The sequence below is a fragment of the Anopheles aquasalis genome, chromosome X (assembly GCF_943734665.1).
Source record: "Anopheles aquasalis chromosome X, idAnoAquaMG_Q_19, whole genome shotgun sequence".
NCBI classification, from domain to species: domain Eukaryota; kingdom Metazoa; phylum Arthropoda; class Insecta; order Diptera; family Culicidae; genus Anopheles; species Anopheles aquasalis.
The window spans coordinates 4,114,597-4,132,703 of NC_064876.1; the positions used below are offsets into that span (position 1 = coordinate 4,114,597).

Genomic DNA, 18,107 nt, shown 5'->3' on the forward strand with positions numbered 1-18,107 from the left:
CCTGGCCTGGACTGGCCCGGCCCCTTCTAGAGGACGCGGGTAGAAAGGGGTGGAGAGAGAGAGGGTTGTTTGTTGATCGATTTCACGCTCACCGTGTGTGTCTCCGTATGATTGCTGCTGCACACTTCCGGATGATATCTAATGCTGCTGCTGCTGCTGCTCAGTGCCAAGTTTTGACTTCCGGCGCTACGATTTGGCTACGGGCGGCACTACTGGGGGCGCTGCTTCCCGGCTGGACGGATGAGGACGCCGATCTACAGGAGGATGATGCGCCTGGCGATGGCGATGATGTTTCTGCTGATGGTGCTTGACCGTCGTCGGGGCAGCGTTCAGCTGAACCAACGACCCAATCCCATCATCTCTGGCTCCGGATGCCGTTTGCCGGACGGGGCTTGCTGCTACTGCTGCTGCTGTGTGCACGACCAAAACTGTCGCCGAACGTTGCTTGCTGGAAGCTGCTCCGCTTCTGCCTCCGTGCCGCCTGTGTCCGTGGGCTTTTCTCTCTCCCTCTCGCTCTGGCTTTTTTTTGTGATCTCTTGTACTGCGTATGACTCGCTCGCTCCTGCAACGGGGCAATGGCGAACGTTGCCCGAAACGCCCGCACCCAGAACGCGTGACGGTGCTTTCTTTACTGTTGGGTTGGCCAGGATATTCCAGTGTTCCTTTAAATGCACTCCAGTGTTTGGGGGTCGAGATTTTCAACAAATCCCGTTGCTGTCCCAGAGCCACATCGCCGATCCGCTCACGGCCTTACACTACTTTTTTAAAATTTCTCTCCCTTCTTTCTCACTCTCTCTCTCTCTTCTATTATCCCTTTCATCTCGATAAGGTGCGAGTGAGAGCAACGTATGCCACGAGAACACGAGAAAAAAGAGAGGCAAGAGAGAAGGCGAGACGCACACACACACACACACACACACATGGTGCAAAAATTACACTACCACGAAAATGCCTTTTCTCACTCACTCTCTCCTACAGGAAATCGGGCAGAGTGAGATAACAAAACTGCCCGATACTTTAACGATCGAGCAGTTTCTCTCGCAAACTGCTCGATCGTCAATGTCTCGAGCAATTTTTGTTTACCCATGCAGCAAAATTGTAGCTAAAAAAAATGCTCGAATTTAAGACGAAACATCACGTTTTCTCTTTTTAACATATAATAAGAACGGACGAGCCGTATGTTGAGCGTCACGTTTTCGAGCAGCTATAAAAAATTGACCAGAAAGAACATTACCCGTTGGCACGAGTGGGAACACTCTCCCGTTGGCTTGCGTCGGCCCGCAGTATCGTTTATTCAACGCGTTGTCCCCTGATTCCCGTATGAAAGATTTGAAAGAGGGCGCGCTCCAAAGCGGGGGCGCGCGCATGGACGATCGTTGCTGAGTCGATGAAATCGCTCTCCATTTTTTATGGCATTTTTATGGCACGAGATTATGGTACCCCTTTGTGGTAAATGCGTGAGGGAGCCCGAACAAAAAGAGCGAGATAGAGGTAAGGGAGAGAGAGAGACGAAAAGGGAAAGAGAAAGAGTGAAAAGAACGAGAGAGAGAGAGAGCGCGCGCGCGAAAGAGAGACAGCCAGAGATAAAAAGAGCGAGTGAAAAGGTTTGTTAGTATTGGGAATGTTTCCCGACGGTGTGCTGTGAGTAGTGAGTTCACACACACACACACATTCGCAAGCGCTCGCTCGGACGAGCCTCTCTAATCATCCATGCGGTCGCGGTGGCGGCGGTATAGTTGTCGCATTGTTGTGCGTGCTTCCGCGCGGTGTGCGTGTGTAACAAGGGGCCCGGTCGCGTGCGTGCGTGCGTTCGTGAAACATTGAAAGTAGGAGAGACTCCAGGAGCATCCTCATATCCTCAGGAGTTACCCGTTTGTTCGTTCGTTCGTTCATTCGTTCATTCGTAGTGCATCTAAAGCGCGTTTTCAACGGGACGCGATTTGCGTATCTCCTCCTCCGTGCACTCTCCGTTTACGCCTCACGTTATGGTCCCATAAGAATCCGCGTGTGCTAGCGTGCGTGCGTGCCGAGGGGCTTCGTAGGGCTCTTGGTGGGGCTATATAGTGGAACTCGCGCGTGTGTGTGTGTGTGTGCCCGCACGTACGGGTGCGTGTGTGTAAGTATCTACAAGCTACAAAAGAAGAAAATGGTGTACGAAGTTTTGGTTGCGGGAGCATGGTGAGGGACGTAGTGTAGGAACAAGAGAATGAAAGCGGATTGTGAATCCGGGCCGGGCAAGAGTGGAAGAAATCAGCAAACAATGGGAATAAAGAGAAAGAGATAGAAAGAGAGCAAGGGAAAGAGAAAAAAAGACAGTATGTGAGAGCGAGAGAGATAGAGAAAAAAAGAGCAAAGAAAAAAAAAAGAAGGAACGAGTTAGAGAGAGGTGTAAACGGAATGAAAGAAATGAAAAAAGGAAACGCGGTGAACGAATTCGTGAAACCGTACGCCTGGAATCCATCTTTCAACCAACACACACACACACACAGACAAACACCCGCAGCAGGATGTCGGCAGGACGACGGTAGTGATGATGATGATCAGTCGTCGCAAACGTACACACATACACATACACACAGCCCGCGGATACACGGTTCCACGTCTTGCGGAAGAGCTGTTCGTGGGGCAGCAGTGGAGCGCAGTGGAGCAGTGTGACGAGAGCGTGTACTACGCATGCGTACCGCAAACAGCATCGTTCCATCTCTGTCTACCGCACTCTCTTCAGCTTACTCCCCCTCTATCGCTAGGTCTGCGCAGCGCTCCTGCGGTCATTCGTACGGCATCTGTTAAACGCTGATAGTACGATCGAGCGAGTAACTTTGTGCGTCGTGTGCATGCGCCGCGAGTGTGGATCTTGTTGTCAATCTTCAATCAATATCGCAATTTGCGAGACTTCAATGGTTCGATCGCACTCTCCATGGACGCGGTATTCACTTCTTTCATTTCTGTTTGCACCTCCCCCCCCCCCCCCCAACCGCTCCTCGCCTTGCCACGTCTCCTTCGATGACGGTCTTGGCTCTTCTATCAACCGGCTCAGTGGCAGCCGCCGTGTGTTTCGTTCCTCTCGTATTCTCGTATCCTTTTTTTTTCTCACTGGCTCTATTGCAATCTCTAGAAGAAGGTAGCACATCTTAAGGGGGAAGAAAGAAGAGGAAGAAAGCATGTAGCACCGTGCATGTCCTTGCAAGCCCGCGACTGCAAGCCCGTTTTAAAGGACCACGCTCCGTCCGCCTCCCTTTTTTCGCTCCATCATTTTACTCATCCTTTCTCTGTCACTCTCTTGCTCTCCCGCTAGTCTCTCTTTTTTCCTACTTTCGACGCTGCCGAGAATCGATCCATCCGGCGTTTCTGCTAACTAGAATCCTTGCGCCACCCCCGGTTTCCTCCACTCTTCCTGCCCATACGCTGCTTGCAACCGCCAGACACAGCGTTATCACACATCTGGCTGCTGAGACACGGCGCAGGCAGTGCGCGTTTTTTAGTGGTCACTGCCACGGGCCACTCATCCGTCATCCGTGTTGTGTCGCTTTGCGTCTCGGCGGCTCCTTTCCTTCGCCTCGTTTCTATTGATTGTGTGGTTTTGTGCCGTACCGTTCGTGCGCGCGTGTGTGAACAAGGCGCCTGTTCGGCAGGCGGCCATTATTTTGTCTCCAAGCAAAACCCTTGTTGCTGACTGCACTGTGACACCTTACCGGCGGTGTGTGTGTGGGTGTTGTGTGGTTGGCTTGTTGTTCACTGTTTGAGTGCGATCCCGACCGGCGCTCCTATTGCTACATTGCGGCGACAATTTGTGCCTGTGTGGTGCGTTGTGTACCGCCATTGTCCTGGCAGGATGGCAGGAGGACGGAGGATCTAACCCTGTGTACATACATTGCTCAGAATCTGCCAGTTGTTTTTTTTTCTGTGTCTAGCGTACATACTGTCCAGAATCTGGGCGTAGATCTCATTCAGACAGATTCATCTGTCAATATTCACATCCATCGCAGACCAGTTTGACAGAACCGGTCTGAAACCGATTAGAACCGCAAGACGAAAATGACGGATATTTCCGCCCAGAAATTTTCTACGGCTCTACATACATTATCTCCAGATTCTGGACTATGTGTACGCAGGGTTACCCAAACCCAGAGTAAACCCAAACTGCCAAACTGCCCGAACAACTGCGAAGCGGTGTGCGGTTGGACGCTTTGTATACACCGCACAGAATCTGGGAGCAGCCGTTTCTGCCGGATTTGTTTTCTGTGTCTAGCGTCTACACACTGCCCAGAATCTGGGCGTCATCTGTCAAATCGCATACATCACAGACCAGTTTGGCAGGACCGGTCTGTAACCGATTAGAACCGCAAGACGAAAATGACAAATGCGTCCGCGCAGAAATTTTCTGGCCCTACATACAATATCTCCAGATTCTGTGCGGTGTGTACAAGGGGTGAGAGCGTTGGGATTGGCGCAAGGACGAGGGGAGCGAAAAAGTCGTAAACTGTTTCTACACTGCGAAAAAAAACTCCTTATAGGATGTGTAGGGTTTTTTTTTATAGGCTGCTATAGGAGCCTATAAAAGTCCAATACATCCTATAAGGATGCTATAAGTTCGTTTTTCGTCTTGGTATCAAAAGTTTTTTTTCGCAGTGTACAAACAGTCGTACACCTTGATACAGAAGAGAGAAAATGAGAGAGGGAGAGAGAGAGAGAGAGAGAGCGAGAGAGTGAAACATTGTATTGATAATGCCTGCCCCCTTGGCAGTGTTGACTGCGCTCCGGTGCGTATGTATGCGTAAATGAGACTGTGACGGTGCAGCCCGATTGATATTCTTGCAATATCCTTGCGATCTCCGCGATCTCCGCGGTGACTTCGTCTACGGTGTCCAGTACAAGCGTATGCGTCACAGGGCAATCCCGGATGCTACGTGGTATGCGTGCATTTGGCCGTACAAGGTCGTCTGTCGTGATGTCCTGGTTCCGGTGATACAAACACACACATACACACACTTCCCGGGTCACCGAGAGGATTCGTTCCAGGACTATAATGAGCTGCAGAGAACGCAGCAGCTGCGCCCAGAAACCACGAACTGCTGTGGCAGCTGCTTTTGTTGTCTTGCCTCAATGAGTACATTAAGCAGGAACCCGGAAGCATCCTTTAGGAGCCCTGTACAGCAGTGAGGACTAAGGAACAAAGTACAGTGATAAGCGATAGGGATGTATATGTATATATATATTTATATATATATATATATATACATATATTTACAGAGAGAGAGAGAGAGAGAGAGAGAGAGAGAGAGAGAGAGAGAGAGAGAGAGAGAGAGAGAGAGAGAGAGAGAGAGAGAGAGAGAGAGAGAGAAAGCTCCTTTCCGCACTTCCTTCTGCATATTGTCCTTCCTGTTTCCAAACTCTCGTTGCGTGTCTGTGTGTGTTTATAATAAATCGATACATATATATACCTCGTTTGCATACACACTAAAGACGCACAAACACACTGGGTGCATTGTGCAGTTTCATCGGTCACAAAAAACCAACCGCGCTCTACCAAGCCTACCTTTACGAACACCAGCAGCAGCGTACTGTGCTTACGGCCTTTAACCAGGACTACATGGACCACTGTAGTGTTAGCAAGACCCCCTCGGTTCTGAGCAGCTAGGCTATCCTTCGCCGGTAGTACTATAAAGTTATGTAGTCTCATCCCGATTCGGGATAGCTTCGCACCTTGCCTGCGTAAATCAGCCGTGAATCATATTGTTGACATAGTTGAAAAAAAAAACATTTATCTACATATATATTTCTTCACACATGTACTACGCACACATACTTATCTCGAACACTCTCTGTTATACCTTCTCGTGCTCAATGTTCGCGCTGTAACCAGATGACGCTTCGGAAATAACCCGTGTCCTCCCGATGGTATGACCGATCGGAATCGACTCTCTCTGGGTGGTAAGTATCACCGGTGCAAGCCGCGGCCCTCTGCCCGGGGGCACGCGCTAGGGCAGCATAAGCTCAATCGCTCAAAAATCCCTTTCGTTTCGTTCTAGGTGCAGCGGTCAAGATGGATCACTTCCAGGCCGCACTGGATCCACGTAAGCAGGAGCTACTGGAAGCGCGTTTCCTCGGCGCTAGGGTAAGTGAAGCTCAGACGGGGCGTTCTTTTTTTTTTTTTTCGAAACTCGGGCTCGCTTTCTTTGGTTGTCAAACACTAAATGCTGCAATGATAGCAGGATTACGACCTAGTTCGCACGGGGGCGAACAGTTGGGGGTACGGTACGGTACTTATCGTTCACTCATTTGCCTGTCAAAACTATACAAACTGTCAAACGAAGTTGTTGCTAAAAGGCGAACCTAGTGCATTGTGCAATCGGGAGTCTTGCTTGTCTTGCTAACGAATTTTTCTTTACGAGTGTTATACGTTTTTAGATTATGATTTAGACTATTTCCTTCAATTCTGTCTGCTCTCTGTGGTAAAACTCTACTCGATGATGATGATGATGATGATGATGCGGAAACAATATGCGGAGAAAGATGGCGCGCTGCGATACTCAATGCGCCTGAAAATGATGCCCCCTTTACATTGCCTTGACCGCCGCCCCGTGGAATGGGGGGGAACGGAAAGCGCGACATTCGGCGCAGCGATTTCCGCGGGACGAGACGTAAGCGCCACTGTGGCGCGCTGCTCTCTGTCTCTCTGTCTCTCTCTCAGCGGACACGCATCCATCCCAGCGAGCCCATAAGACTCTGTGTTTGCCAAGGCGAAACAGGGACGCTCCGGAGGGTATGGTAAGTGTAAGTGAGATTGCCTGCTGGCTGCAGCACAACGTCCAAGCCAATGTGTATCCTGCCAAATGGACGTCAAATCGTCCCGCACATCTTTGCCCCATACCCTGACGCGTAGCTCTTCGCTCTCTCTCTCTCTCTCTCTCTCTCTCTCTCTCTCTGGCTCTCTCTGGCTCTCTCTCTCTGTCTCCGGGTGGTACGCGGCTGCTACGTGCAAAACATGGCAGACAGGTAGCAGACGCAGTAAAAACCAACACTAGCACAGCCCAACAACACAACCACAACCCGATCTCGTTGTTGGCACACGGTGGGATCGTGTTGCATTTAGTGCAGGCCCACCATAAATGCTAATTGACACACCACTGACCACGACATCACACGAAGCGAGTTGCTGGTGCAGCTGCTGCTGCTGCTGCTGCTGCAAATCAAAACCGAAGCAAGATTAAAAGATGCTGCCCAGGTCGAAGTGGTGCAGCTGCCCCATCTGCGCGTCAACCGGTGGCTGCCGGGGGCCAGAACCGGATTCCCGGTAGTCGCGCTAGTCTGGCCATTATTTTATGGTCATCAGCGCAACCACTGTGCCGAAGCAGCAGCAGCAGCAGGAGCCTGTAGCAAAACGTGTATGACAAAAAAAACCACGCAGAAGAAGCGGTCTTGGTGTTGGGGGGGGTTGCAGCACGCATACTGCAAGGGCTGGTGGGAGTGGTTGTTGGGGCGGATTGAATCCCAAAAACGACAGCGAAAGGTGAGAGAATGGCGGCGGCGGCGACGGCGCTAGAGCGAGCGAGGTCAGAGCCGCACAAAGCAAATAGACGGGGCGAGACGAGAGAGAGAATCCCGAGAACCGCGTTCTGGAGGAGTAGGAGGGTGCCGCCCGGGGGGGGGGGGGGGAGGGAGTCGGGTGTTCGCCCAGGAACAAGGGGTTTGCTGTAAGAACATATTAATGTTGGTAGTAGCATACCGGGCGCGCGGTGCGTTGCGTCCATCTCCCTCCCCCCCCCCCCCCCCGCAGAGCCCTCGTGTTTCTCACCCTATACCCGTTATGCTTCTGCTTTCGGTCTCTCTCTTTCTCTCTCTTTCTATCGTGCCGCGCACTCTTTAGAGCTTGCTTCTCGCCACACCAACACTACAGTATCTGTGCTGCCGTGCCAATGCTTCTTAGGTCATCGTCGTCGTCGTCGTCGTCGACGGCGGCCGCCTTTCCCGTGCGTCCATGTCCGTCTCCGCCCAGTGCGCCCCTAGCACTTCTTCTACGTCTTGCTGCCGTTGTTTGCCTTACGGGTTTGAGATTTTGTGTTTTTTTTTTCTTCTTCTTTCGCTTTTAACTCGCTCTCTCGCTCTCTGTCTGCGTGTGCGAATTGAGCATAAAAACCGCCTGGAAAAAGGAAGCTAAGTTTGTTGCGCAAAGGGCAAGGGGGGGGGGGGATGTGCGTGGAGACGACCGAGAGAACGAACAAGGGGTTTGCGATCCCTTGAGCCCCCCGGAGAGGAGAGAAAGAAGGGCACCGAAAGAAGGGGTGAGTGGCTGGGGGGTGGTAGGGTGAATTGCGAAGAGCAGACCGTATCGATGACAGTGGTGGTGCTGGTGCTGGTGGTGGTTACCGTACAGTCACGCATCGCATCGTTGCCGCCGTCGCTCTGCAGTGCTTTAATTAATGTGTTAATAGAAGAAAAAAAAAATGCCCAAACACAACACACGTCATACACACAGGCGCGCGCGCGCACACACATGAAAGAGTGCAAGAGGCGCCGAGTCATCTATTTTTAGTCTCGGCCTCGGCTGTATGTATGCTCACAACTGCCCTTCTTCTGCTTCTGTCTCTTCTTTCTTTCTCCTCTTCATCATCATCATCTTCTGCTGGTGATTGCGAACCGCTGCCACCGAAACAGAGCAAACACACGGCCGGAGCATAGTGCTCGCGTTCACCCAAACGCCCAAAGGTACAAACCAAAGACAGGCAGGCAGGCAGGCAGACAGACAGAGAGACCGGTTCCTTGGGCTGCATATCATGTTGGCGAAGGAGAATCGAAAGCATGAATGAGAGCTAGAGAGAGAAAGAGAGAGAAAGACTATGAGAGCAACATACCAGAGCATGGTACGTGAAGAGAGGGTGAAAAGGGACGGAAGGGGAGGAGGTTGCCGGTGCATGATGAGGAGGCCTATAGAAGTAGCGCGCCCGGAGCATAAGTAATTGAACGAACAAGCATAACGACCGAACGGCGCGCGCGCGCGCTCATGTGCGACAAACAGATTGCCCGATCCCTCTCTCTCTCTCTCTCTCTCTCTTTTCAATTCTTTTTCTCTCTTTCTGCCTCTCTCTCTCTCTCTCTCTCGTTATGCTGCTCTCTATCCCTTTGCAACACTTTTCTTTCCCTTTTCTTTTTGTTTTCCAACGAACTGGGTATCGGAAACTGCTCGCAAAAACGGACAAACCTCGCGCACACATACAACATAAGAATGGATGGCGGGTCTATAGACCCACGAAACCACTGACGACGACGACGACGACCGCTTTTTTTCTCCAAAGCCCCGCGATTTGCCATCGTCCGGAGCATCAGCCCCCCCCCCCCCCCCCAAGGGGTGGGGCGGTCGAAGAAGCGAAGGATCGAGCGTCCCCTGGGGCTGCGCGGAAAACGGACAGGACACTGGACACTGGTTTTTCGCTTACGCTCAGATTCACTCCTTCTTCTCGCTTCCTGCGCTGTTCTCGCATGCATGCATGCATAGAGGGAGCAAAAAAAAAAAAGCACGAAGCAAACCCAACTTTGTCCGTCACACGGCGACGGATATTCGCTCGAGATATGAGTGAACTCCTTTCCTTGTAACTGCTATACGCTACGCGAGGGAAGCAATAAAAAAAAAAACGGGGGGCAATAAATGTTCGCGTGCCACGGGTGTGTTTATGATCTTCCGAGTCCGAGACGCCCGAGTTTTAGCGCATCCACCGCACCGCGACCACAGACCGTAAGAAGAGCATCTTCATGTGGCCCTCCGTGGTAGGGAGGGTTGTGAAAGCAGTAGCAGCACAGCGGGTGCACCCTGGTGCAATGTTAAGGTCAACGAAGCAACGGGAACGCAGTGGGAGAGACAGAGAGCTGCCAGGTGATTGCAGGTCAAAGATCGGTTCCAATGCAGGCAGGGGTGGTCCTCCTTCTTCTCCTCTTCCTCCCCCTCCTCCATTACCACTAGACTGCCACGTGTGCTTCGTGAGCTTTTCCAGAAAAGAGGATAGTATCGAGTTTGCGGTTCGGTTTTTATTCCCCACCGTTTTTTTTTTGTTTTTTTTTCGATGCTAAGCGAGAAACCTTCATAAGGGGCACCCCTTCCCCTTCTGCTGTGCGTGGGAATGTGTGTTTTTGAGCATCCCGCTGCGGCTGTGTTGCTACACCGGGGATGTGTATCGGATATGAGTCTCTTTCTCTGTGTGTGCTCTGGGTTTTTGAGAGACAGAGGGGAGGAGCCCGTCTGTACCACGACGAAGCTGCCCAGCCGAATTTCCCTCGGCAAAGTGTGGAGCATTAAGCGCTCGTCCGCTCGTTAGTGTCGTCCTGTTTCGTCTGCTGCGTGGTTCGTGTTGCAGGGCTCCTCCGTCTCACAGCTCACATTCCAGTGGCGCGCGCTCCCCAGTGGCGGGGTTCATGTCTCAGTCCCCCGGCAGCAGGCCTATGATGGGGGGGGGGGGCGCCTGACCTACGACGCGGTTGCGCTTCGATCCGCGTGCGCGCTCTCTCTCTCTCTCACACTCTCTCTCTGTACATTGCAAATATTGGATCAAAATGGCTTACTTCTTGTTGGATAACACAACTCTTATCATCTGATTCTCGGCGATTGTGAAAAGGCGTATAGTTTGCAACGTAGCATCCCCCCCCCCCCCCCCCCCCCCTCCAGTATTGTTGGATATCTGTAGGCAATCTTGCCCTATCGCAATGCGAGACTGAATACTTGAATATCTTCTCCAACACCACAGAGTTCGTCACTTACGGCCCCTGGGAAGCAAAACAATTGTAACAGTGCCTCTAGAGGGTGCGAGAATTTCCCGAGAATGAGAAGAGACTGAGACTTGAGACTGTCAAATCCATAGAAATCCGAACCGGGAATGCATTCGATCGTGTAGAAACTGAGAATACTACCTGTCAAACGATCTGTCATTGCCTGTTATTTTGACAGCAAACCGATGCTCGGCCCATTCTCAGCTAAATTGAGCAAATTCTTGAACCTGAAAATCGTTTCACCGTCTAGAGGTGCTGTAAAGCTCCCGGGGGGCTGAGAGTGAGGGTAGCGGGGTGGGCCGTATTTGGCGAATAAAGATACGGGCTCGCCCCGACTGAACGAGAAAAAAAACAGAGTTCGTCTCGTTGTGGACCGTTGTGTAGTAGTTGTTGTTTTGGGAGCCAAGGCACACAGGCCCAGGGTCCAGGGCCCGGCAGGACCCTGCAGAAAACATATTTCTCCGCCCACTCACGGGGGGGTCGGTGTGGAATTGCATCGATTAACGGCGGCGACATCGATCGCGAAGTACTTTCGCACCGTGCTGGCCATTGCGCAGCAGCGCATCACCGTACACAGTGGCGCTCGGGAGATTCATCCACATGCGTCGTCGTCGTCGTCAATTCGTCAATTCGGGTCTACAACGTTGCCGCCGCCCTCCCGAGCGGCAGGTTGACACCGCGGGAGCAACATCAGCAGGCGGTAAGGGGCCGGTAGAGGGCACACAGTGAGAGCGAGCCACTGTGATGATGATGATGATGATGATGATAGGTGGGTGTAGTATGGGTCCGTGGAGAGAGATTGCGAAATCAAATTTGCTCTCGGTTTCATAACAAAGAACCGCGTCGCTCCACGACCATCATCATCATCATCATCGTGGTTATCGCCACCGTAGGTGGCAGTGGAGTTCACGCGGCTTGCGGGCGTCGATGACGCCTGGAAAATTCGTTCTCTCTCTCTCTCTCTCTCTCTGTGTCTCTATCATCCCTCTAACGTTACCCTGTGGTACCGTAGAGCATGGAGCAGAATGCTGTTTTGTTGCTCCCTTCACTAAACTCGTCCTCACCCCTCGGCCTTACCCTGTTGTGGCAACATTTTTCCGGGATCTGTCGAATTCCAAGCTCTGTTCGAAGAGAGCAAGAGAGAGAGAGAGAGAAAGAGATACACGGCCCGATCCGACCATCCATCGAATTCACCGGCGTTTTGTTGCTTGCTTCTCCAACAACCCTGGATGGCATATTTTCTTTTTCATCAAACACCACCACACACCGACGACGCCATCTTGCTTTATTTGGGTGGGCTTTTTGGGGGGGGGGGCCTTGGGGATCGGAGGTTGATTGGGATCAGCATCATCATCATCGCACTGCTGCTGCTGTTCGGCCGATGGTTTTTGGGTTGATTGAAAATAGAATCACAATCCAATGGCCCTATTCCAATGGCGGCGGCGTCAGCAGCCACTAACCACTAGGTTTATTTGGAGAGCGGGTGGGGTGATTGCATTGTTGGCAGGGGGGAGCGGCATCCTTGTGAAGGAGGATGTGTCTGCTGCTCACTGTAAGTAGTAGTAAGAGTAGCTGCACCAGTAGCAGTGGTAGTAGTGGTGGTAGTAGTATGTCCCGACCGTACCGTGGGCCCAGTGGCCAACATAACTTGCATGTCAGTGGCTTATGAGTCGACGCGACGCGAGAGTTCTCCGGCGCTTCCGCGAGTTGCCCGAAGAAAAGCACGGAAAAGTTCACCCTCTATACAGTTTCTCTCTACGAAGAGAAAACGAGAAAGAGAGAGAAAGAGAGAGCAGTTTGGCACATTTAGTGGTCGATAAGTATGCTGACATCTTTTCTCAAGAACAAATTTCGCTCTGTTCAAACACAAACGCACGCACACATCTCTCTAACCCCGTTTCTACACACAGGAAGAAGAAAAACAAAAACCCTCTGCTCGCTTGGCAGCGAAAGAAAACGCGAAGTCCTCGTTCGGACCAATGCCCCATTCCTCTTCGCCAGCAGGCAAATACACGAACTGGGCCCCAACTGACTGCGGTCGCTTCGTGTTTTTCTTTCGCTGCCAAGCGAGCGAGCAGTGTGTTTTTTTTCTTCTTCTTTCTTCTTTCGTGTGTGTCGCGGGCGAGGAAAACTACGCGCGATATGACGATGACGCGGTGACGCCTCCCTCAGTCCCATATATGCATATGGATTGCCATTTTATGGCGATATTATGTCATTGGCTATACGTCATCGATTCGGAAAGTCGCCTGGATATAGGGCGTGGGCGGGTTTGTGCACGATCGCAGCGGCGCCCGGTGTGCGCAAAGTACAGGAACAAGAGTGTCAGTAAACACTAGCCACACACTAGGCCACCCCCCCCGCAAAACATCACGTACCGTGTGTGCTCCCTGTTGAGACGAGACACGAGGTTTGTTTTGCCTTCCGATGGGCACTAAACTCGTCCATACCTACCACCTGCTGCTACTGCTGCTACTACTACTACTACTACTACTACTACTACCACCACCACAGTAGCTGCGCAGCTACTACACAACTTGGCTACTGCTACTTGCAAGCTTGCTACCAAACTTGCACGAACAACAGAAAACTCGGTCAATCGCGGCGCCCGCAGCCACTACCTAGAAGTCGATAAAGTCGTGGCGCCACCGTGTGTGCGTGTGTGTGGTAGTAGCAGGCCACCGAGTCATTATTCGGTGGCGATAAAATGGCGTAATTCCGCCGATAATGGCTGCGATTATTGTGCTGATGGGTGGGTAACGAACGATGTGATGTGGTGGCTGGCGAGCTGTGGAGAAGGTACGGAGTGCGCGCTCGACTGCTGCACCTTGTTGCGACCACTATTCTAGTAGCCTCCGAGCGTGTTGCGGTTATCACTGGGCGCGGGATGTGGAGGAGGAGGAGGAGGAGCGCCTGGTATGAAACAAAAATACAACCAAACCCTGGTCTGGTCGCCAACCGAGACCGAGTGAATGAGAAGAAGGCAAAGAAGCAACACCAGTGATTGTAGTAGTGATGGTAGTAGTAGCAGTAGTAGTAGTAGGAGAGCGAGACAGAGAGAGAGAGAGAGCGCAGCATAGGAGTGGTGTGATAATGCCGTTTGACATCTTGCCAGCAGAATTTCACTGGCGTGTTCTGTGTGGTATCCGCCAGTCAACCACACACTCAAGCAAGCGCACTACTCTTTCCTCCGTCCATCCAGCCTTCACTGGCTGCCCTTAGTGGCCTGCTAGCTGGTAGGACAAGCAGCGGCAGCCTAATGAAAATGAGGAAAAAAAACTCTCACACCAGAACCCCTGCGCTCGTGCGTCTGTGTTCTGTGGCCACCTGATCTTCTGGCAATGGTGTATCGGATCGTTCAGTCTTCGCCAAAAAAAAAAACAAAACAAAAAAGAGTGACATTTGGACTTGTTCACTGTTTTTGCAGAATTTTCTTCATGCCGTCATTGTTTCCGCACACACACAGAGAGCTAGCCCACACAACACACACGCGCGCGCGCGCGCGCGTACACCCGCAAGTGCAAGTGGAGAAGTGGCAATGGCCAGCTGATTGCTGCGACCATGGCGGCTGATGACGACGATGGCGAGCAGGATGAGGATGTGTCAGCAGACCGATCGCGCGGTCGGTCGGTCGCGCCGTTGTCTCTCTCGCGGGGGCTGTGTATGCTTGCGCGAGAGCGAGCATCATCTCTCCCACGGCGGGCGGACAGTACAAAATTGCGACCGATTCCCGTGAATCACGCGCTCGGCACCTTCTCTCTTTCTCGCTCGCTTAGTGCGCTTTATGATCTCATCTCCCCCCTTCCTCCCCCCCTCCCGGGGGGAGGGGTGTGGTTGGGGAAGGGGGTATGCTCGTGCGCAGGAGTGGGCGAGACACTGAATGGTGACGCTCGTCTCCCCCCTCCCCTTCCCCTACCGCACATCGCAACCTGCACCCGAAAACCAAGGGCACACCCAAGACTCTTCCCCCTTTTGGGCGTCGTCGTTGTGTTGTTGGCGTCGTCGTCGCCGTCGTCAACAGCCCAGGTTTTGCCAGATTGTGATCCGGATCCGTAGGCTGTAGGTATGTGTGCGTGAGCTCACTCGGGCGCGGGCACTCTCCCGTGTGTCCTCCGTGTTTCCAGGAGGGTGCCCTCCGGAAGAGAGAGAGAGAGAGTGCGGTGCTCGGTTGGTGTTGGCTGTGTATGTGGTTTTACATACCAGCGGTGACCATCCGTGCGATTGGTCGCGTAGCAGCAGCAGCAGCAGCAGCAGCAGCAGCACTATAGTGCGGTGTTGTTGGTGGTGTAGTAGTAACAGGGGGGCCCCTCTGTCTGGGGTCCATTTCGTGTGACCCTAGTAGCTAGCCAGCACAACAGCAGCAATCGTCGTGCCGATTAAACGGGTTGCGTCTCTCGGGCGGCGGTTCTCGCGCAGTGTCTGTTTCGGATGGTGCTGTGCCTGTGTCCGGGCAATTCCCGGAGTCCGGAGTCCGGAGTGCGTCGTACCCTCTAGTGCCAAGTGCGTCTGTGTGCCGCGTGTTTATGTGCATGCTGTGTGAAAGGTTGGTTCCGCTTGCTCGTGCTAATGTGGAGCATGTTATAATTTTATGCGAAACCCCTGGCGAGATACAACACCATCCAGCTTTCCCCCCCCCCCCCCCCTATAGTACTCTATTGATGGACCGGTTTCCCAGGCCTCCCTCGTTACCCGTTGAAATCAACGGGTTCCTCTTGCACTGCGGTGTGCTGGTGCGCACTGTACACCATTTCACATATTGCGTTGCCGAATTACGTGACAAAAAAAAAAAATTACGGATGATAGCACCAGCACCAGCACCAGCAGCAGCAGCAGGAAAAGAGAGAGGGGGGGGGGGGGCGAGTGAGCGATGTAGCATGTAGATCTCCTACAGCGTGTGTTGGGGGCCCGGGGTTTTCTAAAGGAATTTTAAAAAAAAGTAAATAAAAAAAAACCAATACACACCAAGTCGCGCTACCTCGATCCGTGGACGTTCGGGATCTAATCGCGCACGCTACCGGTTTTGCTACCGAGCGCGGAGCGCACCAGTGTGCGGCAATAGGCCTTGAAAAGCGCAGCAGCTATACATCGAGAATCGAGCAGCAGAAGCAGAAGGAGGAGAAAGGAGGTGGAGCAGCGTATCATCGCTGGCTAGTTTCCATTTCTGCCCGGCTGTCTTTTTTTTTGTTTTCTTCGTTTTTCACTTCTTCACCCGAAGAAAAAAATCTTTGTGGCCGCGAGCCGCGAGAGCTTATCGTCTGAATTTTCTTTGCTGCTCTCCTATCGGGGCTCTCGCGACGCTCGTTGTTTGCTCCGTTTGCCCAGTTGGCTGTGCGTTCTCCTGTGCAAGGCGGAGAGGTGGCAAGGGGTGCAACCGCGAAAAGCCGCTGGCTGGCAGGAGGATGCATGCAGCAGAAGAATAAGTGAGCGAAGGGGGTGGGGGGTGAAACGAAAGAAGTAAACGCAAGCAGAGATAGTGCACGCCCGAGAGCGAGAGAGAGAGCTCGAGAGAGTGATGATGTGCGGTGTGTGTGTCTTTCAAGTGTGTGAAAAGCGAAAGAAAGAGGAAACCGGGGGTGGTGGTGGTGGTGGTGGTTGGTGGACCCCGGGCCGAGTGATTTGGTGCTGCCAGCAGCACCGCCACCACCACCACCATTCGCCACCCATCTTCCCATTACCACCGCATTCTATTAACCGGTCAATGCACCCGCCATACCCCTCCCCCCTGCCCACGCCTGCCGGCCTACTACTGCTCAGCATGCCATCAGCACCCGTCTTAGCCCTACTTTCCATCACTGGAGGAAGCGGGGTTAGCGGTGGGTGGCCTGATCGTCCTCGGGCTCCCTCCGGGGTTCCCCTATCTTCCCTCTTCATTGGATCGAGCCCCACCATCCATCAACCCAACCGAACCAACAATAACAACAACAACAACAACAACAACACCACTGCTTGCAGCTCGAGTCCGCAAGTCCGTCGTGAGCGTAGCGAGTGTGTGGAATGGCGTAACCGGAAGGCACGAAAGGGTGTGCGGCGGGGGGGGGGGGAGGTAGAGTGGTATTCGGTACGCGATAGAAAGGTGGGTGGGTGGGTGGGTGGTACCGCGATGGGGATTGGCTGCTGCTGGCCGTGCTGCGCGCGACCGACCGACCGACCGCGCTCGCTCTCTACAAGCAACCACGAACCTTGCAGCAGCGCGGAGGCGCAAGTCAAAGAAATTTCAATCAGTGTTACCTATAGGAGCGGACCACTCGCTCTCCTCCACACAGCCCACCTTGACCCTTCAGAGAGAGGGAAGTAGAGAGATGTTATTCGAGGAGATTTCCAGCTCGTAGCTGAAAAGAAGAAAAAAAAAAGAAAAGTTTGCACAGCTGCAACCCTGTTACAGATAGATGCGCGGATGAGGGTCGTTGTCGCCGCCCCCCCCCCCCCCCCCCCCGCCGTACACACCTCACCCCACCGTGCTCGAGAAAGGTGGGTGGTAGAGGCATACTTTCCGCTCCAAATCGCGCGAGTGGTGGTCCGCGCGCATTGGTTAGCCTTCCCTTTTTTTTTTACCACCGATTTGATTGTTGTGATAAGGAAGGAAGGAGTTGGGGGGAGGGTGGTCTTCTCCTAATTTCTCTCGCTCCCCCGATAATTAGCCCCCCGGTTGGTGAGGGTCCCCCCCCTCCCCCTGCGCAACAAATCGCAGATTGCTCCCATCGAAAGCTCTACCAACTGGAAAGGTGCCACAGGATTCCACAGCACAAGGAAAGAGAAGTTCCATTCAAAAAACAAGCCTTTTTGGTGCGTGGAAAACGCTCCTGTTGCTGCGACGGCCTGTGACACTTTTGACACTTGACACCAGCTGTCAATCTGCAGGTGCGGTCGATGCTTGTTTTTGTTTTTTTGTTACGTTCTTGTGTAACTACCATCATCATCATGTATGGCTGGTGGCAAGGTTGAAAATATCTATTCTCCATGGTGAAATGGCGACTCCCAGACGCTTCACAGTAAGCGGCAGTACGCGCAGTAAAGAATCGTGCAAATGTCGTCTATTGTGGTCGCCCGAGTGGCCCCGAGGAGTCCGGAAGGAGCGGTGGTACGTACACAACACACGATTACCACCGGAGCTTATCTCAGGCCACCGCAACCGCGAGAAGCGAAATCGTGGCTTTTTGGTTTGGTGGATTGCTCTGTGGCTGTGACCTCGACCCCCCTTTCCGATCCCAATTCCGTCCGACTGTATCAGTATGTGCCGCTGGGATTTGAATTTGAAAGCGCAATGTTATCCTGGGTCTCGCGCACCACCACCGGGACCCGGTGGTACGTTTAATCGAATCCGGTGCCGTTCGCGCCGCACTCTACTCCTCCTC

The 18,107-nt window shown here is 52.8% G+C and overlaps 2 protein-coding genes and 1 long non-coding RNA gene across 3 annotated transcripts in view; 1 reads left to right on the top strand and 2 right to left on the bottom strand.

Moving 5' to 3' along the window:
- Positions 1–712, bottom strand: part of LOC126575999 (serine-rich adhesin for platelets-like) — a 28,459-nt gene extending 27,747 nt beyond the window's left edge. Inside the window, exon 1 of the mRNA XM_050237093.1 lies at positions 93–712. The gene's annotated coding sequence lies outside the window, so the exon portion shown is untranslated. The remainder of the gene's footprint in view (positions 1–92) is intronic.
- Positions 713–1,770: 1,058 nt separating this feature from the next.
- LOC126571505 (serine/threonine-protein kinase Warts-like) overlaps positions 1,771–18,107 on the top strand; it is a 57,085-nt gene continuing 40,748 nt past the window's right edge. The window contains exons 1-3 of the mRNA XM_050230071.1: positions 1,771–2,116; positions 5,864–5,931; positions 6,030–6,115. Coding sequence (XP_050086028.1) covers positions 5,901–5,931; positions 6,030–6,115 — 117 coding nt within the window. The 5' untranslated portion in view covers positions 1,771–2,116; positions 5,864–5,900. The remainder of the gene's footprint in view (positions 2,117–5,863; positions 5,932–6,029; positions 6,116–18,107) is intronic.
- LOC126571514 (uncharacterized) lies at positions 12,092–13,231 on the bottom strand. The gene is made up of 3 exons (XR_007607904.1): positions 13,134–13,231; positions 12,380–12,510; positions 12,092–12,305 (listed from the first exon to the last, which is right to left on the bottom strand). It is a non-coding gene; the product is annotated as an uncharacterized LOC126571514 (long non-coding RNA).